Source organism: Patella vulgata, chromosome 4, assembly GCF_932274485.2.
Source record: "Patella vulgata chromosome 4, xgPatVulg1.2, whole genome shotgun sequence".
Taxonomy (NCBI): Eukaryota; Metazoa; Mollusca; class Gastropoda; family Patellidae; genus Patella; species Patella vulgata.
In genome coordinates, this window is record NC_065882.2 from 43,988,045 (window position 1) to 44,009,424 (window position 21,380).

The 21,380-nt window shown below is 34.8% G+C and overlaps 1 protein-coding gene across 10 annotated transcripts; it reads right to left on the minus strand.

Moving 5' to 3' along the window:
- Positions 1-27: 27 nt before the first annotated feature.
- Positions 28-21,379, minus strand: LOC126818175 (RWD domain-containing protein 3). Of its 10 annotated transcripts, XR_007679157.2 has the most exons (8): positions 18,231-21,379; positions 14,787-14,895; positions 11,796-12,265; positions 9,746-9,858; positions 7,396-7,525; positions 5,515-5,648; positions 2,128-2,170; positions 457-744 (listed from the first exon to the last, which is right to left on the minus strand). XR_007679157.2 is itself a non-coding variant. In XM_050545414.2 (7 exons), exons 2-5 carry the CDS (start codon positions 14,872-14,874, stop codon positions 7,399-7,401), a joined length of 798 nt encoding a protein of 265 aa, XP_050401371.1. In that variant the 5' UTR covers positions 14,875-14,895; positions 18,231-21,378; the 3' UTR covers positions 457-744; positions 2,128-2,170; positions 7,396-7,398. The 10 variants fall into 10 exon arrangements, 8 of the variants coding, with proteins under 8 accessions (XP_050401376.1, XP_050401371.1, XP_050401375.1 ...); XR_007679156.2 differs by having other exon boundaries at positions 2,128-5,648; XM_050545414.2 differs by lacking the exon at positions 5,515-5,648 and having other exon boundaries at positions 18,231-21,378.
- Between the last annotated feature and the right edge of the window lies 1 nt (position 21,380).

Sequence of the window (21,380 nt, forward strand, 5' to 3'; positions counted from 1 at the left end):
AACAGTTTGAATTTATAACAATAAAAATACTTTGTAATTATTATATATATTCTTCTATGGACGGTAACATAAATTGTCAATCAAAATTAGCTTTAACCTAATCTAAATAAACACCAAATACCATACCAACTGCATGAAGCATGGGTTGATTGTATTGTGAACATACAAAATTATCATTATTTTCATCCCAGCAAAAACGAGAAGCAACACTCATACTCTGTTGGGCATGTTCTGTGATGATTACAATACATATTATTCTGTAGCGCTTCATGTTTAGTAGTTTAACTTTCTCCTTGATAAGATCACTCAAGTAAAGACAAGAGCGTGCAGAAGTCACTGGATCATATTTTTCATCCCGAAGTTCTCGCTCAAAGACATCCGCAACAATATTCTCAACTTTCTTTGTTTGAAATTTAACGTCTGGCTCTAGTTGATAGGTGTTTTCGTATCGAATAAACTTCTGTTGGTCCAAAGTGCTGCAACTATTTCTGTCTGGATCACGACTCGAGACTGAGATTGCCCTGTCCTTTCTGGTTACGGTGCTTGCTCTTGGTCGGATTAAGGCATTTGTTGGAGTCTGGATTTGAGATATTTTCCGAACCATCGAAGTTTTATGTTCAGAACTCTGGATTTGAGATATTTTCCGAACAATCGAGGTTTTGTGTTCAGCACTCTTTTCTTTTGGCAAAGATTTGCGATCCAATTTCGGAGCTGTAGTTCCACTTCCCATCATCATCTTGAAATCTGTAATTAGATATTAAATAAATATTTTAAATGCGTTTAAGATGGACAAGAGAGATTGTAGTTAAATATAATTTAATTCCCACCTTTACTTAAAGGACTCCAATGACCAAAAAAGTTATTAATGGTCTTTGTAAATATGCCAATATTTATACCATTATCCAGACATCCTTAAGATACATTATAAGAGATTAGATGAAGAGCTGGCAGTTCTCATTATAATTTATAATAGTTAAAAACTAGATAATGTAAAGGGAATTTGTTGAAATTTCAGAGAAATTGATCCACTCTGAACCAAGATTTTAGCGTTGATCATCATTACTAAAGTCAGTACGATAAAAAACATAGTCTCGATTATCCATTTCGTGATTAAATCAAGAATGGAAGTGGAGCAGCAAATGGTATCCTAATCCAGTAAACATCGCAGACTAGCGTTGACATCGAGAGTTGATTATGGTCTGGATACGTTAATTAATTAATGTCTAATTAATAATTTAGATAACGTTTCAGGCCTAAAGAAAGTTCTGCAATAGGCAGATTTAGCTCTTGCATAATGTATGTTTATATTTAACAAATAAATAAAAGCAGAGAAATAAGGCATTAAAGAAGGGTATTCTAAATTAAAATGGCCGATCACACCTGAGTGCAGCTAAACATAATAGTACCTAAGTCGTCAGAGCAGTCCATGAAGACTCAAATGTTGATTTTTTCAAGAGTTTTTGTGTTCCAAAAGATGCGACAGATGGAAAGGTGGGGATAAAAAAAAAACTTCACAAAGAATGGGCTGGCTTGTACAAACAAATAGCAGAATTATTATATTATTGATTTAATGAAACTATACACAAAGTTTCCCCACTCTCACTTAATTAGAATCAAAGTTATCATGTCCCAAAGCGTTGACAAATCAAATTAATCGTTTATGAACCCAAGCAGAAAAAGTTCCTTATTGAACTATTCAACGAGGCTTTCAACTAACGAAAAACTATAAAAGGTTTGAACATTCTACTTCACTTAAAAACATACGGACAGACAAATGTATGGACAAACAAACTCATTTTAATGGCCCATGCTCCCTATCAAAGGCGGAGGGCAAAAAAAAACCTTCATGAAGCATTAGCTGGCTTGTACAAAAATTTAGTTTTATAGAATATAATTTATAGTACCGATAGCTAAATATTTTTGATTTAGGTAAAAATTAAGTATTAACATACTTTGATCTGATGCTTTATTTTGAGTAGTAATGGGACAATGTCTACATTATTACATTATTGTTTTCAAAGATTATGTTAAAAAAAACTGTATAAATTTACTTCTTAAGAAATTTCATTGAAATTAAATATAACATTCCATATCATAACAAAATTTATGGAGCATTAATATATTTACCTATAAAGTGGACTGGTTGTTAACCAACTATAAGATTACATTCCTATAAAACACATAAAGAGAGTAACTAATTTTCACAGAAAACTAAATGAAATAGAATTTCAACCAGAACATTGAACTGGTGTACATTTTATATCACTGGCCAATAGAATAAAAGATCTGAATCTGTTTCTTGTCAAGATTGACTGTGTAAAATTGACAGTTTATAACCTGTACAAAAGGGTCTATTGAAAGAGGTATCTTTGGGGACACTATATCACTTCAGTAATGTGATAGTTATTATTTATGGGCTTTCTATTGACCATTTAACCTACTAAGATAGCATAATTCATCACTATTATAGACTTCAAATATTTCCTCCTTTAAGAGCTAACATGCCCATTTTTATTTGATGTGTGTCCTTCTTTCCTTGCACATACAATGAATTGATTTCTTATCATATTGAATATCTATGTAACTAACAAATGTGACTGTATTTATAAAATTGTCTTTCATTATATATAGTATATACTGGCAGTATAGTCTGTAAGTAAATATATGTACAACTACATATCCATATAAAAGATAGGTTGCCAGACAAGAAACTTGAGCCCAGATTGTTTTTAATAGTTGTCACCATTTTATTGTTTTGAAATTTTGCATCAAGGTTGTTTTTTTAAAAACATCTAACAAATTATTGAACTACATTTCTTGGTTTTGATGACAAGGGTAATGACTCCAAGAACAATTGATGGTCAATTTTGAATTATAATAGGGCTCATCCTTATAAGCCTAACCAGTCAAACAATTCTAAGAAGACATTCACACTTCTGACTATCCAAACAATGACACATATGAAATAAACCAGCAGCTGCCACGCAGGATACGCCCACATTTTGCAAGAGATGGATAGCGAACAAGCTAAAAACAATTTTTTGTACAATTAATCCAGAAAGTTATGGTCAGAAATGCGCAAATATCAAAAGCGACTGAGATTTATGGAATATAAAGATATGTTTTAAGTTTCATCAAAATCGGATAAAAATTGTGACCTCGAGAGGGTCCATAACCTTTGTATTAAATACTTATACACAATTTTTGTACAAAGAGCGGCCATTTCGATTTTTCCCGAAATTCAAATTCAACCTTCATTATGGTGCAATGGTGATATATCTAAACGTGTTTTAAAATCAGAAAAAAAAATGTGACCTCTAGAGAATCCACAAGCTAAAAATGCCATAATCCAGGAAGTTACTTTCGGATATGTGTGATTATCAAAAGGAACCAAGATCTTTGTGATAAAAACATATATTTAAATTTTCATCCAAATCAGATAAAAACTGTGGCCTCTAGCGGGTCCACAACCTTGATATACCATATTTTTAGTTACACTATCTGCGTACAAGAGGCGGGTGGGTATGTCCGTCAGTTTTTGTCAGATTTTCACGAAATTCAAACTCAACCATCATTAGTGTAGAACTGTGATATATTCACACGTTTTTTTTTAAATCAGATAAAAATTGAGACCTCTATAGGGACCAAGGCAAGCTCAAAACGTGATTTTTTGTACAAACAAGGGCCATAATTCTGGAAGTTACGATTCGATATGCGCGAATATCAACAGGAACCAAAATCGTTGGGTTATAAACATGTATTTCAAGTTTCATCAAAATCAGATCAAAATTGTGACCTCTAGAGGGTCCACAACCTTGATATACGATATGTTTACATAATTAGCGTACAAGGGGCGGCCATTTTGTCTGACAGTTTTGATCCGATTTTCACGAAAATTGAACTCAACCATCATTAGGGTGTAACAGTGATATACTAAAATGTTTTTTTTTTAAATCAGATAAAAATTGTGACCTCTAGAGGTACCACAAGCTAAAAGCGCGATTTTTCATACAATCAGGTGCTATAATTAAGGAAGTTACGATCCGATATGCGCGAATATCGAAAGAAACCAAGATCTTTTGGATATAAACATGCATTACATGTTTCATCAAAATCTGATGAAAATTGTAACCTCTAGAGGGTCCACAACCATGATATACCATATTTTTATACTATTTGTGTACAAGGGGCAGACATTTTATCCGGCAGTTTTGGTCCGATTGTCACGAAATTTGAATTCAACCAACATTAGGGTGTAACGGTAATATACTAAACCCTTTTTTTAAATCGGATAAAAATTGTGACATCTAGAGGGACCACAAGATAAAAACGCAATTTTTCGTACAATCAGGAAGTTACGATCCGATATGCGTGAATATCGAAAGGAAACAAGATATTTGCATTGTAAACATGCAGTTTAAGTTCCATCAAAACCGGATCAAAATGTTTTTTTCGTACAATCAGGGGCCATAATCCATGAAGCTATGGTCCGAAAGCAACCAAGATCTTTGGGAGATAGACCTATATTTCAAGTTTCGTCGAAATCAGATAAAAATTGTGACCTGTAGAGTGTCCACAAACAAATTGTGGACGGACAGGGGCAACGACAATATACATCCACATGACAATAATGCTGCAAATAATTGATGCAAACAAAATTTAATAGTCTGATAGGTTACTGGTACCACGATCCAAGCAGCTTTGGAAAAAATCTCAAAATCTACAGAGCGATTAAAAGTTCAGGGCAATATGTCTGTAAATATATGATGATGACTATGACTTTCCATTACGTTCAATCATTCATATCTGTCACTAGTTAAACAGTCTCAACAAGTGTGAAAGAAATCTGTAAAAAAACCTATAAATTTGATTGTTTTCACAGGTTTTCGGAAAAGGGGGACTACCTCTGGTATACTGAAGATCACGGAATGCTGAATATCAATAGGGTTCATCCCAGGGTTCTTAATCCATTTTGAAATGAACCTGCCAGAATTGGGTCAAATAAAGTTCCGGTAGGAAATAGGTTAATTATAAGCTTCCATTCCCTTTAATATAACCAGACTTCAACAAAAATAATTCTTGGTAATTTGTTATGGAGATCGAATCTCAGATTCTAATTTTCCATATTTAATTCATGTACCCGGTTTAAAGTTGATTACTGTCTTGGCTTCATACTTTCATGACCTAATGCTTCTCACCAAATTTGAAAAAGATCCATCAAAAACTGTAGCTTACATCCTGTTCACAAGCCAATTGGCAGACCAACTGACAGGGTGTCGACATAATATGCCAACACTGAAATGTAATATAATTAATACTAACTGAAGAAATTAAATGTACATTATATTATACTTATTAGACTATCATCAAATTATTCATCATTGTTTATTGTAATGTTTATTGGGAAATGATGTGTATGACAATAAAACTGATGTATGGAATTACTATTCCATATCTGTACATTGAAGTTAATGTGACTGGCAATAGGTTACATTTTACCCATTAATTTCTTACTTGTTTTTATTTCTTGGTTAAAGTAGTATTTTTCATTAAGTAATTTAGTTGAATAATTTGGATTTTTTCACATGCCAATCAGTAGGGGAGTAAGTGTGTGCAACAGTTACAATTATATTATTAAAAATTCATTTCTGAAAAAAACAACAACATTAGGATGATTTGAATAAAAGACAATGTATAAAAACATACCTTCTTTTTCAACCTTTCCTTATTTATATTTCTAGTTATCAGAATAACAATACAGATCAGCAAGCATACATAACCAAATTAAACATTATTTTATACATTTCCAAATTGCCAATCCAAGGATAACTAATAGATTCAATCAGCTATAAGTGGTTACTGAGGTATTTTGGCCATTTGTAATAATGTTGTTTTTAGTTGGAGATAAGGCTAGGTTATGTTCATCAAAGAGGATCAACCACAATACTAAAGAATTTGTATTTCACATTATGTCAATAGAATGATGTTTAACTGTCCACATCCACTCGACACAAACTAGGTCATTTCAGGAAACTACTGATTACAATGCAGATTCCATTTTGTTTCATTTGTTTTATAGCTCAAATTGTGTTTGAGGGCTCAGTGAATAAGGCACTGGCTTGCTAAACAGGAGGTCCAGGGTTCGATCCCGGTGTTGACCAAGAATTGTCCTCAGAATGTTCCAGCACAATTTCCCTTGTCAGTGACGCAGAATAGAGGGCCTGCAAGGAAGGTGTCTTGTCGTTTGGATGGGAAAAAAGTGAGGTCCTGTGAACACCTTGGCGGGCAGGTGAAAAAGCCCTTAACAGTTGGAATTCAACTGCTGTCTGGGCAAAATTTCCCTCACATTACACATGGCATATGCTTGTCTAAATTAGCCCAGTCTGTTTAGAAATGTAAAATATAAATAGTCTACATCATTCAATCAGGTTCACCATTATTTAACAGTGCCGTGGAACAAAACAAAACAAGTTAAATATAAATAGGCTATGTCATTCACCATTATAGCCCCAGCCATGACCTCAAATGCAAATCCGTGAGATATATATTTTGAGAAACAGAACAAGAATTATAGCTCCATTTTAATGAGATTGAAAGTATTTTTTTAAAACCTGTTTATCTTATTACTACAAATGTTTAATTTCATATAGGGTAATGTTTAATTTCATATTTACATTTAAATATTTGAGTGTCTCAATAAATCTTAAATATGTCACCACCATGTTAAAGTCTAAACTAATCTTGTTCAAAATGGATGAGACACTTTAAGCGATCTCCAGTTGTTATCTAGTTAGTAATCAAAATATATATTGATTTTGAGACAATTTATTAAATTATAAGGATTGAATGACAGGGACAACATATATTACAATGATTTATAAGTATTTTGTTTATCATTTGATAACATGTTAGAATACTGAAAGATTAAACACTCTCTTATTAAAGATGCATTATGTAAGAGCTAAATATTTAGATATCTATTATCATGAACAGCCTACATTCAGCCCTTCAGACCATTGGAGGGTGGAGATACAGTCTCGATTGTCAAATACCATTGCTACGATAATAAACAATCTATACGATATAGCTTGTCAAAACTTCAAACACTCATAACTTCACTAAAAATAAAGATATTTGAATGAAATTGTATATTCATTTTTCGCTATCTATGTTTGTGGGTTAATAGTTAATTACAAATCTATTCATAATTAAATTTCTAAATGAACAGTTAAAATCATGATTTTCTTTTTTTTTTTAAAAATGCAGTCAAATATTTTGGTCAGTGTTATTCTGTTGGCATACAAGAGACAACTATACTCCACCAGACTTCCTGGTTGGCAGCACAAAACGAACCAATCGACTGACCCTGTGTCTACTATCAATATAATATATTACCTTTTACACCTTCAGTCCATAGCCTGATAATTTATAAACATAAGTGTTATAAATGTCTTCCAAGTCTCCACCAAATATATCTTTAACTTCCTCATTGCTTTCACAATCAATAACTTTAAACTCATGAAACCTAAAAAATAAAAATAAATAGATTTAATCATTTTGACAATTTAAATATAAATTATAAATAGCCTCTTATGTCATATTCAAAGAGGCATTGATACTTTGTAGATCTTGAATAATTAGTAAAAATTGATTTTCAATTTAATGTTATTGGATTACAAAGTTTCATAGTCCATGTTCTTATTAGGTTGTATACAAAATTTGAGACACACTATCACAATATATACACATTATTTAGTCACATATTAGTCAACTGGACTTTTTTTTTAAAATCCAACTTCCAACGATTCTTTTACCAACATGTCAATGTGCCATTCGAACAGCTAGGCACACTTTTCTTATAAGCACAACCCCGGTTTAATAAGGAGTTAAAGGTAGATTGATTTTTGATAATTAAATTAGTCTAAACTCTTACGTTATTTTGAATATGATATTATTGAAGAATGATAATGCTTAGAATTTTTTCTCTCATTAATTTAAGACCAGAAAATAATTGGGAACCAGTAACACTAAAAATAATCTTAACAAGCCAACAGTGAGGCTGATGTCCCCCGCTGAAATACCAAAATAAATAGATGACACATTTTAATTTATCGCACATTTATTTTTTTCAAAAGTATCAAGCAATCGAACTGCTTATCAACTATACAACAAGTTTCATCACTCTCTATCAGATAGAATCAAAGTTATCTTGTCCTAAAGCATTGACCAATGAAATTGCTTAGCTCTGCTTAACTTTAATTAGCTCGAAATGTTAATCATTGAACTCAGTCAAGACATTCAACTAATGAACATCTATATCAAGTTTAAACATTCTACCTCAATTAAAAGCAGAGTTGTTATGTTCCAAAGTTTTGACCAATCAAATTGGTTATCTCTCCTTCGCCTAAGCAGAAAATTCTCATCATCGAACTTAGTCACGGTAATAATATAATGAATCTATACTCGGAGTTTCATCACTTTCACTTAATTATAACCAAAGGTATCGTGCCCCAAAGCATCAACCAATCTCTGCTTACCGTAAACAGACAATGTTTATCATCAAACTACATCAAGGCATTCACCTAATAAACGGCTACACCAAGTTTGAACATTCTACCTCAATTAGAAGGAGAGTTATTGTGTTCCAAAAGTCTCAACCAATCAAATTGCTTATTGCTCTGCTTACCCTGAGCAGAAAATGCTCAAGAGGTGGCCATTCTTGCTATAATAATTCAAAAATAGATGATGAAAAAAGAAAATGTTGAAAATTTCAGTCAAATTACTTTGTTCTGAACGGAATTGTCACTGTTGGAAATTTGGACTAGAAATAGGCATCAATTGTGTCTGCACCGTCTATGAGAATTGGCAATCGTTTGATTGACAGATGATAACTCCACCCACATATTCTCGATTATCAAGTAACATGCTCAGTGGCTATGGTAGCCATGCTTGACAGGCCTTTCATCACCAGTTTCCGGTAGTGACATCAGCAACTAACGGTAAATGTTAGCTTGGTCTGCCATTTATTGATTTAATTTTAAATGGACGAATGTTTAAATCCACACTGTACCCAAGCCATCAGTGGGTCTACAGAGTTGATTTTGAGCTTGTCGTGTAAATAAAGGTCAAATTAATAATTTCTATAACATCTGGGCCCTGTTTCACGAAATTTTAACTTAAGATAAAATCCAAATTTTAGTAGATACTTCAATTTTGATTGGCTAAGCACTAAAATCAATTTAATATTATCCAATCAAATTACTGAAATTTGAATTTTATCTTAGTTAAATTTTCGTGAAACAGGCCCCTGAAGCCTAAATAAAGACTTGCAATAGGCAGATTTAGCTCTTGCATAATGCATGTTTAATCAGAACTAAAGTTATCATGTCCCAAAGCATCAACCAATCAGAAAATGCTCATCTTCGAACTCCATCAAGGCACTGACCTAATAAACACCTACACCAAGTTTGACCATTCTAGCTCAATTAGAAGGAGAGTTATTGTGTCCCAAAAAGTGTGACGGACAGACAGACAGACCCATTTTAATAGTCCCCTGCTTTCTTTGAAAGGCGGGGGAAAATTAATGATCAATATAAACACAATTTCTCTTTCAAATGAGATGGGATATCATTTCCTTGTGTAATATAATTATAGATGTGCTGTCACCATTCCAATACAAACAAACTTCATTTACTGAAACTTAGTGAAAGTGAATGCTATGAAAAGACCTCATTATTATACTTACATAACCTGTTTATCCCAGGGTTGTTCACATAGTACTGATAACATTCTTTCTTTACAACTCTGACCTCTTGAATCAACATCTACATTTCTACTCCTGTTGCGAATAATATACTCCTTTCAAAATTGAATAAAGAAAATTCCAATATTAATGGTTCACTGTTTATTTTTATTTTGGCATTTGTTAAAGCTGTACTCCTTTTATTAAATTAAGCTGCTTGTTTGACAAAATAATTCAACTCAATAAGTACAGTACTTTGAAAAAATGTATTTCTCTCAAACCTTTTTAAATCATCATTGTATTAAATTTTAATTAGGAGTGCAAACTTTGATGCCAAACAGATATGGTGAAATATACTAAGCAGCAAAAGAAACGTCAAGTGTTTTTATTGTATATTTGTGACCACATCTCCTACTTTACCTGAGCAATAAGGCTAATTCCCAATCACAGAATTGAACCCAGGAAATGTTCTCAAAAACGCAACCTGACTTCTGAGATGGTAATGTGTTCTCCATGATTTTCATGTAACTTATGCTGCACACCAGATCCAGCGCTATAAAATGCACCCTCATACCTGGTTGAATCATTCACACTACAACGTCAGCAACATGCCACAACTCAGAGGAACCAGGCACTTCGAAGACTCGACGCTGGCCACACTGCCCAAGCTGTTGCCAATCACTTCCAGGTCAATGTTCGGACCATCTACAGGCTTCAGCAACGCTTTCGGGTCACCAACACCACGGATGATCGCCCCCGAACTGGTAGACCAAGGGTTACCACAAGGCGACAAGACCGCCATGTTGTGCGACAGTATGTGCAGAATCCCTATGCACAGGCATCTGAGAACAGCACGTCAGACAGTGGGAACAGACAGAAGATCCATCAGTACCGATTTAGTGCGCCAACGTCTCACCAGAGAGAACATCCATTGCCGTAGACCTTACCGTGGACTGATCCTCACCCATAGCCATCGACGTGATCGTCTACAGTTTGCCCAACAACACCCGAACTGGCGACACAGGCAATGGAGAACTGTTCTGTTCACAGAGTCCATATTGCGTATCAACTGCATATGGCAGGACCAGAATATGGCGTCGAAGTGGCCAGCGTTATTCTGACCAATGCGTCATGGAACGAGACTCATGGGGAGGTCCAAGCATAATGGTTTAGGGTGGAATCGGCCAGAGAGTGGGTCCTGTGGTGTTCAAAATCTTGGTCCAGGGAGAGGAGGCAGCATCACAGCAGTGCGCTATATTGATCAAGCTCTCAGACCCCACGTCATACCACATTTTGTACGTCTCGAAATGTTTTCCAGCATGACAACGCCCATGCCCACACCGCCAGAGTTACTCGGGACTTTCTACAGCAGAACGGTGTCAACGTTATGCACTGGCCAGCCCTTAGTCCGGACTTAAACCCGATTGAACAGGTATCTGTGGTGTACAGACACTGCGCTGCTGTTATTGACACTTGTGGTGGACACGCCACATACTGATGTATAGACTGTGTACAGACTCTAAACCTTCTCGTAATGTCTTGGAATTGTGATGAATTAATCACTAATGTGTCAACATACAAGTTCACAAAAAAATGCTTTGATCCATTTAGTAAGTCCTTTTCTAGAATGATTTGATTAAAGTGCCTCTTTGATTTTGAAATCGTACTGTTTTTTTTTTGCTGTTTAGTATAATTTATTGTATATGATCTGAAAGTATAATATTTGCCTTAATTAGACTGGGGAAATGAAATTAAATGAAATAAGGTTTAACATGCTACTTGTCTGTAATTTTACGTCCACACAAACATAGACACAGAATCTAAATTTTTCGTCCAATCCAAAAGCTTTGACACTGTTCCTTACCAGACCTGCACCACCTACAAGGGGAAACCATGCTGGAAAATCCATGGGGATATTCTCAGCCAACACCGGTCACCGGGATTGAACCCGACCTCCTGATTAGTGAGCCAGCACCTGACACACTGAGCCACCACAGCTTCCTTTTAGACAGGAATACTGGGGTTATAACAACTTAGAAACGATGTAAGATACCTTTAAATGGCAAGTGCTTCCTATTAATAATAAGAGAATAAGTCTTTTAAAGAAAATAAGTCTTCCACACAGATTTAATTCATTTGTCCACTTCTTTATCAATTTAATGTAGGATGCTCGAGCTCTCATGTGATCTAAATGTATCAGCATAATACAATTCCTTCTGTTTTTGTGAATTTCTGTATTTAAGGATCTGCCTACTATTTCTGTTGACAACTCACCAAGTTTCTCACAGAGAAAAGTAATTATATGCAATAAAACTGGTGATCCCAAATTTTCCTTGATTATATCTGTGACTTCTTGTCGAAGGCTTTTTAACACTTTTGCTGATAGTTCACAACTAAATAGGGATATTTCTGGTGCTGTACTAGGATAAGAACTGGATAGAGCTATTTTGACATCCAGAACAATTCTTTCTTTTTCCTCCTCTTTTTTCAGCTTCAATGCAATGTGTCTTCCATTCCTCGAATCTAAAATGAAAAATAAGGAAGTTGAGTGACTGATGACAGATTAAATACATGATTACAGTTTGCCTGGGGAGGGGTGGGGGGGGGATGACTCGATAAATAATTACCCCAAAAAAACAAATGATTAATAGGTTTCTGTACATTGTATGACATAAGTCATTATAAGCTCTACATCATATTACACTACATCTCTAAGTAAACTTGTAAATTGTCTTTGCTCATTAAAATATAGGTTAAGTCATAGATCTCTCCAAACCATGTATACCTCATTTAATCCTCCTCATTTCGAATACTGTGATGTTATATGGGATGGGAGTAGCGCCGAACTAACACGTAAACTAGAACTTTTACAATTAGATGCACTCAGGACTATATGCGGTGCTGTGAAAGGTACAAATCACCAACTGTTATATAAGGAAACTGGTTTTATCACACTGCAGGAGAGAAGAAGGCAACATAAATTAATTTTATTCTACAAAATCATAAACCATATCACTCCTGAATACATGTTTCAACTGACACCACCTTAAATAAATTCTTATCGCCTACGAAACCAAAGCAACATCCCAACATATTTCTGCAGAACTTCGTTATTTTCTTCTTCTTTTATACCATCTACAATTTTTTGTCTTTTAAATCTAAACTCATCTACCTTGATCAAATTATACCTTTAACATACTACTCTTGCAGCAGGAAAAGTCAAATTCACCATTCGCGCCTTCGACTCTCTTGCAGTGATTTAAACGGACATCGTTTCACAGACATATTTCTGACAGCCCTACATACGATTGTGGTCATGCCTTTGAAGACTCTGAATATTTTCTCTTAATTATCCCCCTTACATTCAGATGCACGATCTGCGACAATATCAAAACTTCCACAACTTTATCAAAATTCATTATTCGGAACTGAAGACTGAGACAATTCTGAAGAAATTCTTTCTGTAGTACATAACTTCCTCGAAATCTCCCAAAGATTTTGAAAATTCTGTATGAAAATGAATGAAATATAAATCTTTTGATTGTGGTTTGTACATATGGTGTATATAGTGTATATAACCATCTTATAATTTAATCGTTCTCTACTTCTTTAAATGACATCTAGAAGCTCGGTTAACTATTCATAACAAAACATTCTCTACTTTATTTTCTTTTTTTTCTTTACATCTTTTCAATATATATTTATGTTTGTACTTTTATGGAGAATGGGGTTATAGGTTTCTGCCTGTTCTCCAATCCAGTTTATGTGAATAAATATTGTTTAAAAAAAAAAATTACTTATTTTAAAAAATTGTTTTCAGTACCAATACTGCTCTCTGAAACTTATGACAAGAAAACGTGAATAAAAATTAATCCAGAGCCATTCTAGGAATTGTGATGACAGGGCACAAAAATCTAAAATTTACTGAAATACTGACTTAAGGAGTTTAAAGTCCAACCTCTGAACTGAGATCTTTGGGTTATAAACTTACATTTCATGTTTCATCAAAATAGGATTAAAATTGTGGCATTCTATAGGGTCCACCTCCACAACCTTGATATACCATATATTTACAATATTTGTGTGCAAGAGACGGACATTTTGTCCGGCAGTTTTGGTCTGATTTCCAAGAAATTCAAACTCAGCCATCATAATGGTGTAACGGTGATATGTTCGAACGTTTTTTTAAATCGGTTAATAATTGTGACCTCTAGAGGGACCACAAGCTAAAAACGCAATTTTTCATACAATCAGGGGCCATAATTCAGGAAATTACGATCCAATATGCGCAAATATCGAAAGGAACCGAGATCTTTGGGTTATAAACTTACATTTCAAGTTTCATTAAAATATGATTAAAATTGTGACCTCTATAGGGTCCACAACCTTGATATACCATATTTTTACGCTATTTGAGAACGAAGGGCGGCCATTTTGTCTGTCAGTTTTTAGGCCGATTTTCACGAAATTCAAACTCAGTCGTCCTTAGGATGTAACGGTGATATAATAATACGTTTTTTTAAATCGGAAAAAAAATTATGATCTCTATAGGGTCCACAAGCTAAAAACGTGATTTTTCGTACAACCAGGGTCCATAATTCAGTAAATTACAATTCGATATGTGCAAATATCATCGAAAGGAACCGAGATCTTTGGGTTATAAACTTACATTTCAAGTTTCAACAAAATCAGATAAAAGTTATGACCTCTGTAGGGTCCACAAGCTAAAAACGTGATTTTTCGTACAAACAGGGGCCATAATCCATGAAGTTTCGATCCGATACATGCCAATATCGAAAGCAGTCGAGATCTTAGGGTGATAACCCTATATTTCAAGTTTCGTTGAATCGGATAAAAATTGTGACCTCTAGAGTGTTTACAAAAAATTGTGGACAAACGGACTGACAGGGGCGACGAAAATATACGTCCACCTGCAAATGTGGGCGTATAAAAATCAATCATATTGCTGCATTAGCTATAAAACTGGCTGATACAGAACCCTGTGTCATAATCTCCCTTAAGAAAGTTATTACAATTTACAAACCTTCACTGATATCAAGTTCTCCAGGCAGACAATACATGGATCTTAAAACCTCCAGTTCTTCACAAATATCGTACTGGTTTGTAGCCATTTTATCTTCTGCAAGTTTTTCCTGTAATATGTAATTTTTACAAAATAATGGCAAGATAGGTTGCCAGGCAACAAAACATACGCCCACAGCAGCTAATTCGTCCAGGCAGTCAACAAGAGTTGTCGCATATTTTTACTTTTTTCGGTAATCAAACATTTATAATACACTAAAATCTGACTAAGAGTAACAACTCAATAAGTAATTATTAGAAAACCATTAGAATTTGTTTGGTTTTTATAAAGTTCTGCCCCATGCTAACGCTTAGTATACGAAACTTTTAATATTGTGGATTTAGCTGTTCATGTCATAAAAATTCATTGAAGAACTTAATACCTTAACCTCTGTGAATCAATCTGAAGTCAATCGGATGATCACTTTAGCCTCTAGAGCGTCACAAGATTTTTCAAAGTGATCAAGGGCCATAACTATCGAAAATCGCTGAAAATCAATAGGCTTCTTCGTTTCTTCGTTTCATGACCTTAAACACTGTGTATAAATTTAAAGTCAATCAGATTTTTTGAAGTGATCAAGGGCCATAACTCTGGCAGTAATTATCAGGAATTGCTGAAAATCAATAGGCTTCTTTGTCTCATGACCTTAAACACTATATAAATTCAAAGTCAATCGGATATTAACTTAAGCCTCTACAGCGTCCACAAGCAATTGTCGACAGACGGGCGGATGGGGGCGACGACAATATACGATCACATTTCAATGTGGGCATATAAAAATGGAATGAATCAAGTGAAGTACGTGTTCTGCACAAACTATTATTTATATAAAGCAAATCTTCCCTATAATATAAACTGGAGGTGTTTTTTGTAACAAGGAAACAATGCAGACATGAATGAGTATATACTCCCAATTTTATTTTTGTTTTGTTTTTGACTTCTAACAAATAAAATGATAAAACTCAGCTAGACTGGCGGAATCTAACGGTCAGATATTACAAGTTCTATTTGTCTTCTGATGCCCTCATCATTGCTTAAAATGAGAGAAAGAGAGTGAATGGGTTAAACATCCACCTGACACAAACTAGGTCATTTTTCTGGGCGTATTATGTCGTCAGTTTTTGACAGATTCCTTTCAAATTTGGTGTGAAGCATTGTGGTCATGAGAGGACGAACCATATTAATATTCAGAAGTCTAAGACTTTCCATACCAAACCAATGTAATACCCCCTTTACTGAAAACCTTGTGAACACGATAGAGTTTCTAAATCCTTATCAAATTTGCTCAATATCCAAGTTTTTCTTTCGGATAAGCTGCAGTTGAGACAAAGCTATTGTGTGGGACTATGATTCGATGGAATTAGCTATAAGCAGTGACAAGTATCACGCACTTAGCAGGGTGGTGTTAGTATTTCTAGAACACTCTTTACAGATTCTGATTTAAGTTCTCATTTAACAAATTTTAGCAGTGCTTTTGGGTGCTGCCTCAGATTACCACCCATACATCGTGAAAAAAAAAACAACAACCGGTTGTAATGCAAGATACGCTCACATTTTGCAAGAGATGGACAGAGAACAAGCTAACAAAGTGATCAGGGGCCATACTCCTGGATGTTACAGTCAGATATGTGCCAATATCGAAAGGAACCGAAATCTTTGGGATTTTAAAAATATATTTTAAGTTTCAACAAAATCAAATAAAGATAGGTTGCCAGGCAACGAAACATAAGCCCACAGCAACTAAATCGTCCGGGCAGTCAACAAGGGTTGTCGCATATTTTTACTTTTTTCGGTAATGAAACATTTATAATACACTAAAATCTGATTAAGAGCAACAACTCACAAAGTAATTATCAGAAAACTATTAGAATTTGTTTGGTTTAGAGCATCACAAGATTTTGCAAAGTGATCATGGGCCATAACTCTGGCAGTAATTATCGGAAATCGTTGAAAATCAATAGGAAAATCATGACCTCAAACACTGTGTATAAATTTAAACTCAATCAGATATTAACTTTAGCCTCTAGAGCATCCACAAGATTTTTTGAAGTGATCAAGGGCCATAACTCTGGCAGTAATTATCGGAAATCGCTGAAAATCAATAGGCTTCTTTGTCTCAAGACCTTAAACACTGTGTATAAATTTAAAGTCAATCAGATATTAACTTTAGCCTCTAGGGCGTCCACAAGCAATTGTGGACGCCAGACCGCTGGACGGACGGGGGCGACGACAATATACGACCACATTTCAATGTGGGCGTATAAAAATTGTGATCTCTAGAGGGTCCACAGCCTTGGTATTACATGCTTTTACACTATTTGCGTACAGGGAGCAGCCATATTCACAAAATTAGAACAAACCGTCATTATGATGTAACGGTGATATATTTAAACGTTTTTTTAAATCGGATAGAAATTGTGACCTCTATAGGGTCTACAAGCTAACAAGTGGTTGCCGGGCAAGATACAACCACATTTTGCAAGAGATTAGAGAACAAACTAAAAAAAAGAGATAAGGGACCATAATCCTGGTTGTTACGGTCCAACATGTGTCAATATTAAAAGGAATCAAGATCTTTGGAATATAAACATACATTTTAAGTTTCATCAAAATCAAATAGAAATGGAGACCTGTAGAGGGTCCACAACCTTGGTATTACATACTTTTACACTATTTGCATACATGGAGCAGCCATTTTGTTGGGCAGTTTCTGTCCAATTTTCAAGAAACTCGCACTCAACCGTCATTTTGGTGTAACGGCGATATATTTAAATGTCATTTTAAATCGGATAAAAATTGTGACCTCTAGAAGGCCACATGCTAGCTAAAAACGTAAGTTTTCGTACAATCTGGGGCCATAATCCAGAAAGTTCCGGTCTGATAGTGATATGTATACGCGAATACCACAAGGAACCATGATCTTTCGGATATAAACATATGTTTATGTTTCATCAAATTAGATATAAATTGTGACCTGTCCTGTAAAGTGTATGTTGGCCGTCCACATGAAAATGTGGACATATAAAATTCTCTGGAACTAAATTCCAAATGAGATTAGGGTTGTGTGTAGACCTGTTATTACTACGGATAGATCTATTTATTTGGTCTTTATAAAATAATAAACATTTTGGAAACATTCATATAAAAATGTATACGGTACAGGTAACATCTCTATATGATCAGTGTTTGTCAGTCATGGACCTTAATTCAATGAGTCATCACCACCCCTCGTACAGAGTCAAAACTACCGATTGGCTTTCTAACTCAATAATTTCAAATATGTGTGTAAAACAAGGCTGTGTTCTAAGTACCACCCTCTTCAATATCTATATTAATGATCTTCACACTTATTTAACCAATTCTGATAACGATGCACCCACTCTAGATAATACCAAAATTTCACACCTTCTCTTTGCTGATGATTTAGTTCTGATTTCCTCTACAGATATTGGTCTTCAAATGAGTCTACTCCTTGGGACAGTTCTGTTCAGACTGGAAATTAGATGTAAACACAGATAAATCAAAAATAATGCTCTTCTCTTAATAAGAAGAAAAAAATTCATAAAAGGTTCAATATTGGAATTCATAACATGGAAAATGTAAATACATATGTGTATCTGGGTGTATGTATATCCAATAACTCTAGCTTTAAGCAGGCCATGTCAGACTTAGGGAAAAAAGCAAAAAGAGCCTGGTACAGTATCAGAAATAAAGTATGCTCATCTGACTATATTCCTACCGACGTCTTGATCAAACTGTACCAGGCCATTATCAAATTCGCAATAGAAAAATGGGTTAAAATTAATCTAAACCAATTAACTATAAAAATATGCAAATCCATTTTGAACCAACCACTTAAGTTGACCAACCTTGGATGTATTGCCGAACTATGAATCTTCCCACTAACGCTAGACACTTATACTCGCATGCTTATGTATCATAAAAGGCTAAATGATGTCAGGATGAAACAAATATTTCCTCTACTTTCAGCAGCCTATTCTGAAGATAAAACTATATCCTTTAAAAATGAAAAATTGTCTTGGTCAGGTGCAATCAATAATTTAACTTCGGAACTCCAAATAAATCATGTTCATTTGCTAAATAAAGAGAATATAAAGAAATCCCTCAAATCAAAATTTAACTCCTTCTACCACATATCCTCTAACTCCAATAACAACAAATTACGTACATATTTCATTTCAAAGCCTACTGTTACGAACTCTCCAGACATTTTATATTCGGTTAAAAATAGAGACCATAAGAAAGCTATGACCACTCTTAGACTCAGTATGCATCAAATATGTTACAGTATTGGGTCTTTAAGTCAGGTTCAGATGACAAGACTAGTTTAACATTTTATAATACTTTTATTCTCTACTTCTTACATATCACATACAAACATCGTAATGTTAAAGATACCCAGAAAAACTTGTATTGAGGGAGCCATGTCCTAGCTTGGCTAGGCACGAGTGTGCCAACTCCCAGAGACTCTCCCTCGTTTCGTCTCGTCTCGTGCTAAGGCGCCCATGGCCTCCGTTCTGTCCTATCTACTTTTCGTTTCTGCTTATAAACTCCTTCTAGACAAAGGATGTCAGATCAAGTCTTAAATACAGATTGCATTACCAGACAAATGATATCTAAGAGATTTTGCAGTTGGCTATTTGTTGCATCACAACTCAGGCCAGGGGTCGTAATTAAGTAATGACTTCCACGTGGTCGTTGGCCGTGTCAGCTGACCACTGTGCAATGTCATAATCTGATAAAGTTAATCGATTTCATGTAAGGGGGGTGTAAATACTGTAAAGTGATATTTCCTCAATTGTGTAACACTTAGAAATAGAGAGGGGCCGATACAAAAAAATTCCTGTTGATCAGCGTCTATGCAAAGTTTGCAATTTAAACTCGATCGAAAACGAGCAACATTTTTTGCTATACTGTAGCAAGTATGAAGAAATACGCCAAGCCCATACTCAGCCTTCACAGCAAATCCTAGGATTTCCTACAATTTTCTTAATCTCTTTAACCCACCAAAATTGATTGCCAAGGCAGTGGCTTTATATGTGTTTTGGGCTTTCGATAAGAGAGCTAAATCAAATTCGGTGGCAACTACATCAAACTGAAACACTATAGTATACTGTTTGTTTGTATGAATGTATTGAGTTGTCTATGTAATATGTATTATTAAATGTATATGACTATGTCTAAGTGTATATGTATGCGAATACCTGACAACTCATCCCAAAGACAACTCATCCCAAAACAACTCATCCCAATATAAGTTTATATAAGACAACTCATCCCAAGTTAGAAGACAACTCATCCCAAGATTATTAGCTATACTGAAACTCATATATAAAGATAAGTATGTATTCTGATGAATTTCTATCAGACCATGATATGGAAACAATCAGCACGACTGGGGCCAACATTTTCAGTCACGTGTATGGTTCAAACAAGGAAATGAAACTTGTATGCTATGATAAGTATACAGAGCGCCCAAAACTTAAAATTTAAAACAACAATATCAATTTTTTTATTAAAACAACAATATCAATTTTAAGATAACGCATTTTTATAACAAAATCAGAATGGTCTGAGTCAGAGTGGCAATTGTATTAAAACAAATATTATAACTAGCACTTATAATTGTTGGGATGAGTTGTCTTATATCTCGACCTATGTTTTAAAGTTGAGATGAGTTGTCTTTTATCTTGGAATGAGTTGTCTAATAGTAATAGGCTAGTGGGACTCAGACTAGTAAATATTTCCCCTTAATTCATGATGGACGAATGTAGTGCGAGTTATAAATAGACAATTTTTTCCTTAATTTTTTTCTCCCCTCTTTCTGCTTTTTTTGGTTGACTTTTGGGTCTAGAATTGGAGAAAAGGGATCAAATTTGCAATTTCATAGCAGTTTTGGGTAATAGCCTAGTACTGATGATATTAGAGCGGGGGGATAGGGGATCGAATTCGAAGTTTCTTTCTGCAGAGCGATCATTGTGTCGAAAGTGAGATTTTCACCCCAGTCAACTTCAAATCCCCGTAGCAAAAAATCTAAACGGTCAACCCCCTACAAAATTATGATGAGGAGATTGCCAAATGTGGTCCCCATTGTGCCTACAAAGATTGGAACCAACGGAATGTTGAGCAAAAAGCTACAGCCCTCACTCGGCAAACAACGGCAGATTCCGGTAACCTACATCTAGCGATGTAGGGTACTGGAATCTGTTGAGGTTTGCCGAGTGGCTACAGCCTGTGATGTTACAGCCATTTAACATTGAAGTCAATGGGCAAATAATTGCTAGTCTGAGTCCAGTTGGGATGAGTTGTCTTTGGGATGAGTTGTCTGTATACCATGTATGCATGCTGTCAATAATGGACGTTTTGGTGCAATAAACAGCTTATCTTATCTTATCCATCAATCGTTACAAACTGTTTGATACTATTGGTGTACTATTTATAATTATCGTACTAGGCCTATAACCGTAGTATAAACTCAGCTGTAAAACTTAAGTCAAATTTAACGTGCTGTCTGGATAATGAAGAACAAACTTT

What these genes read in the sequence shown, in the direction of transcription:
- LOC126818175 (XM_050545414.2), bottom strand. Translation starts at nt 14,874, where the DNA reads ATGGCTACAAACCAGTACGATATTTGTGAAGAACTGGAGGTTTTAAGA. An exon ending in GAAGCACTTGCCATTTAAAG is followed by an intron (nt 9,859 to 11,795) that starts GTATCTTACATC and finishes CAATTTTGAAAG; the next exon opens with GAGTATATTATTCGCAACAG. An exon ending in CCCTGGGATAAACAGGTTAT is followed by an intron (nt 7,526 to 9,745) that starts GTAAGTATAATA and finishes TTTATTTTTTAG; the next exon opens with GTTTCATGAGTTTAAAGTTA.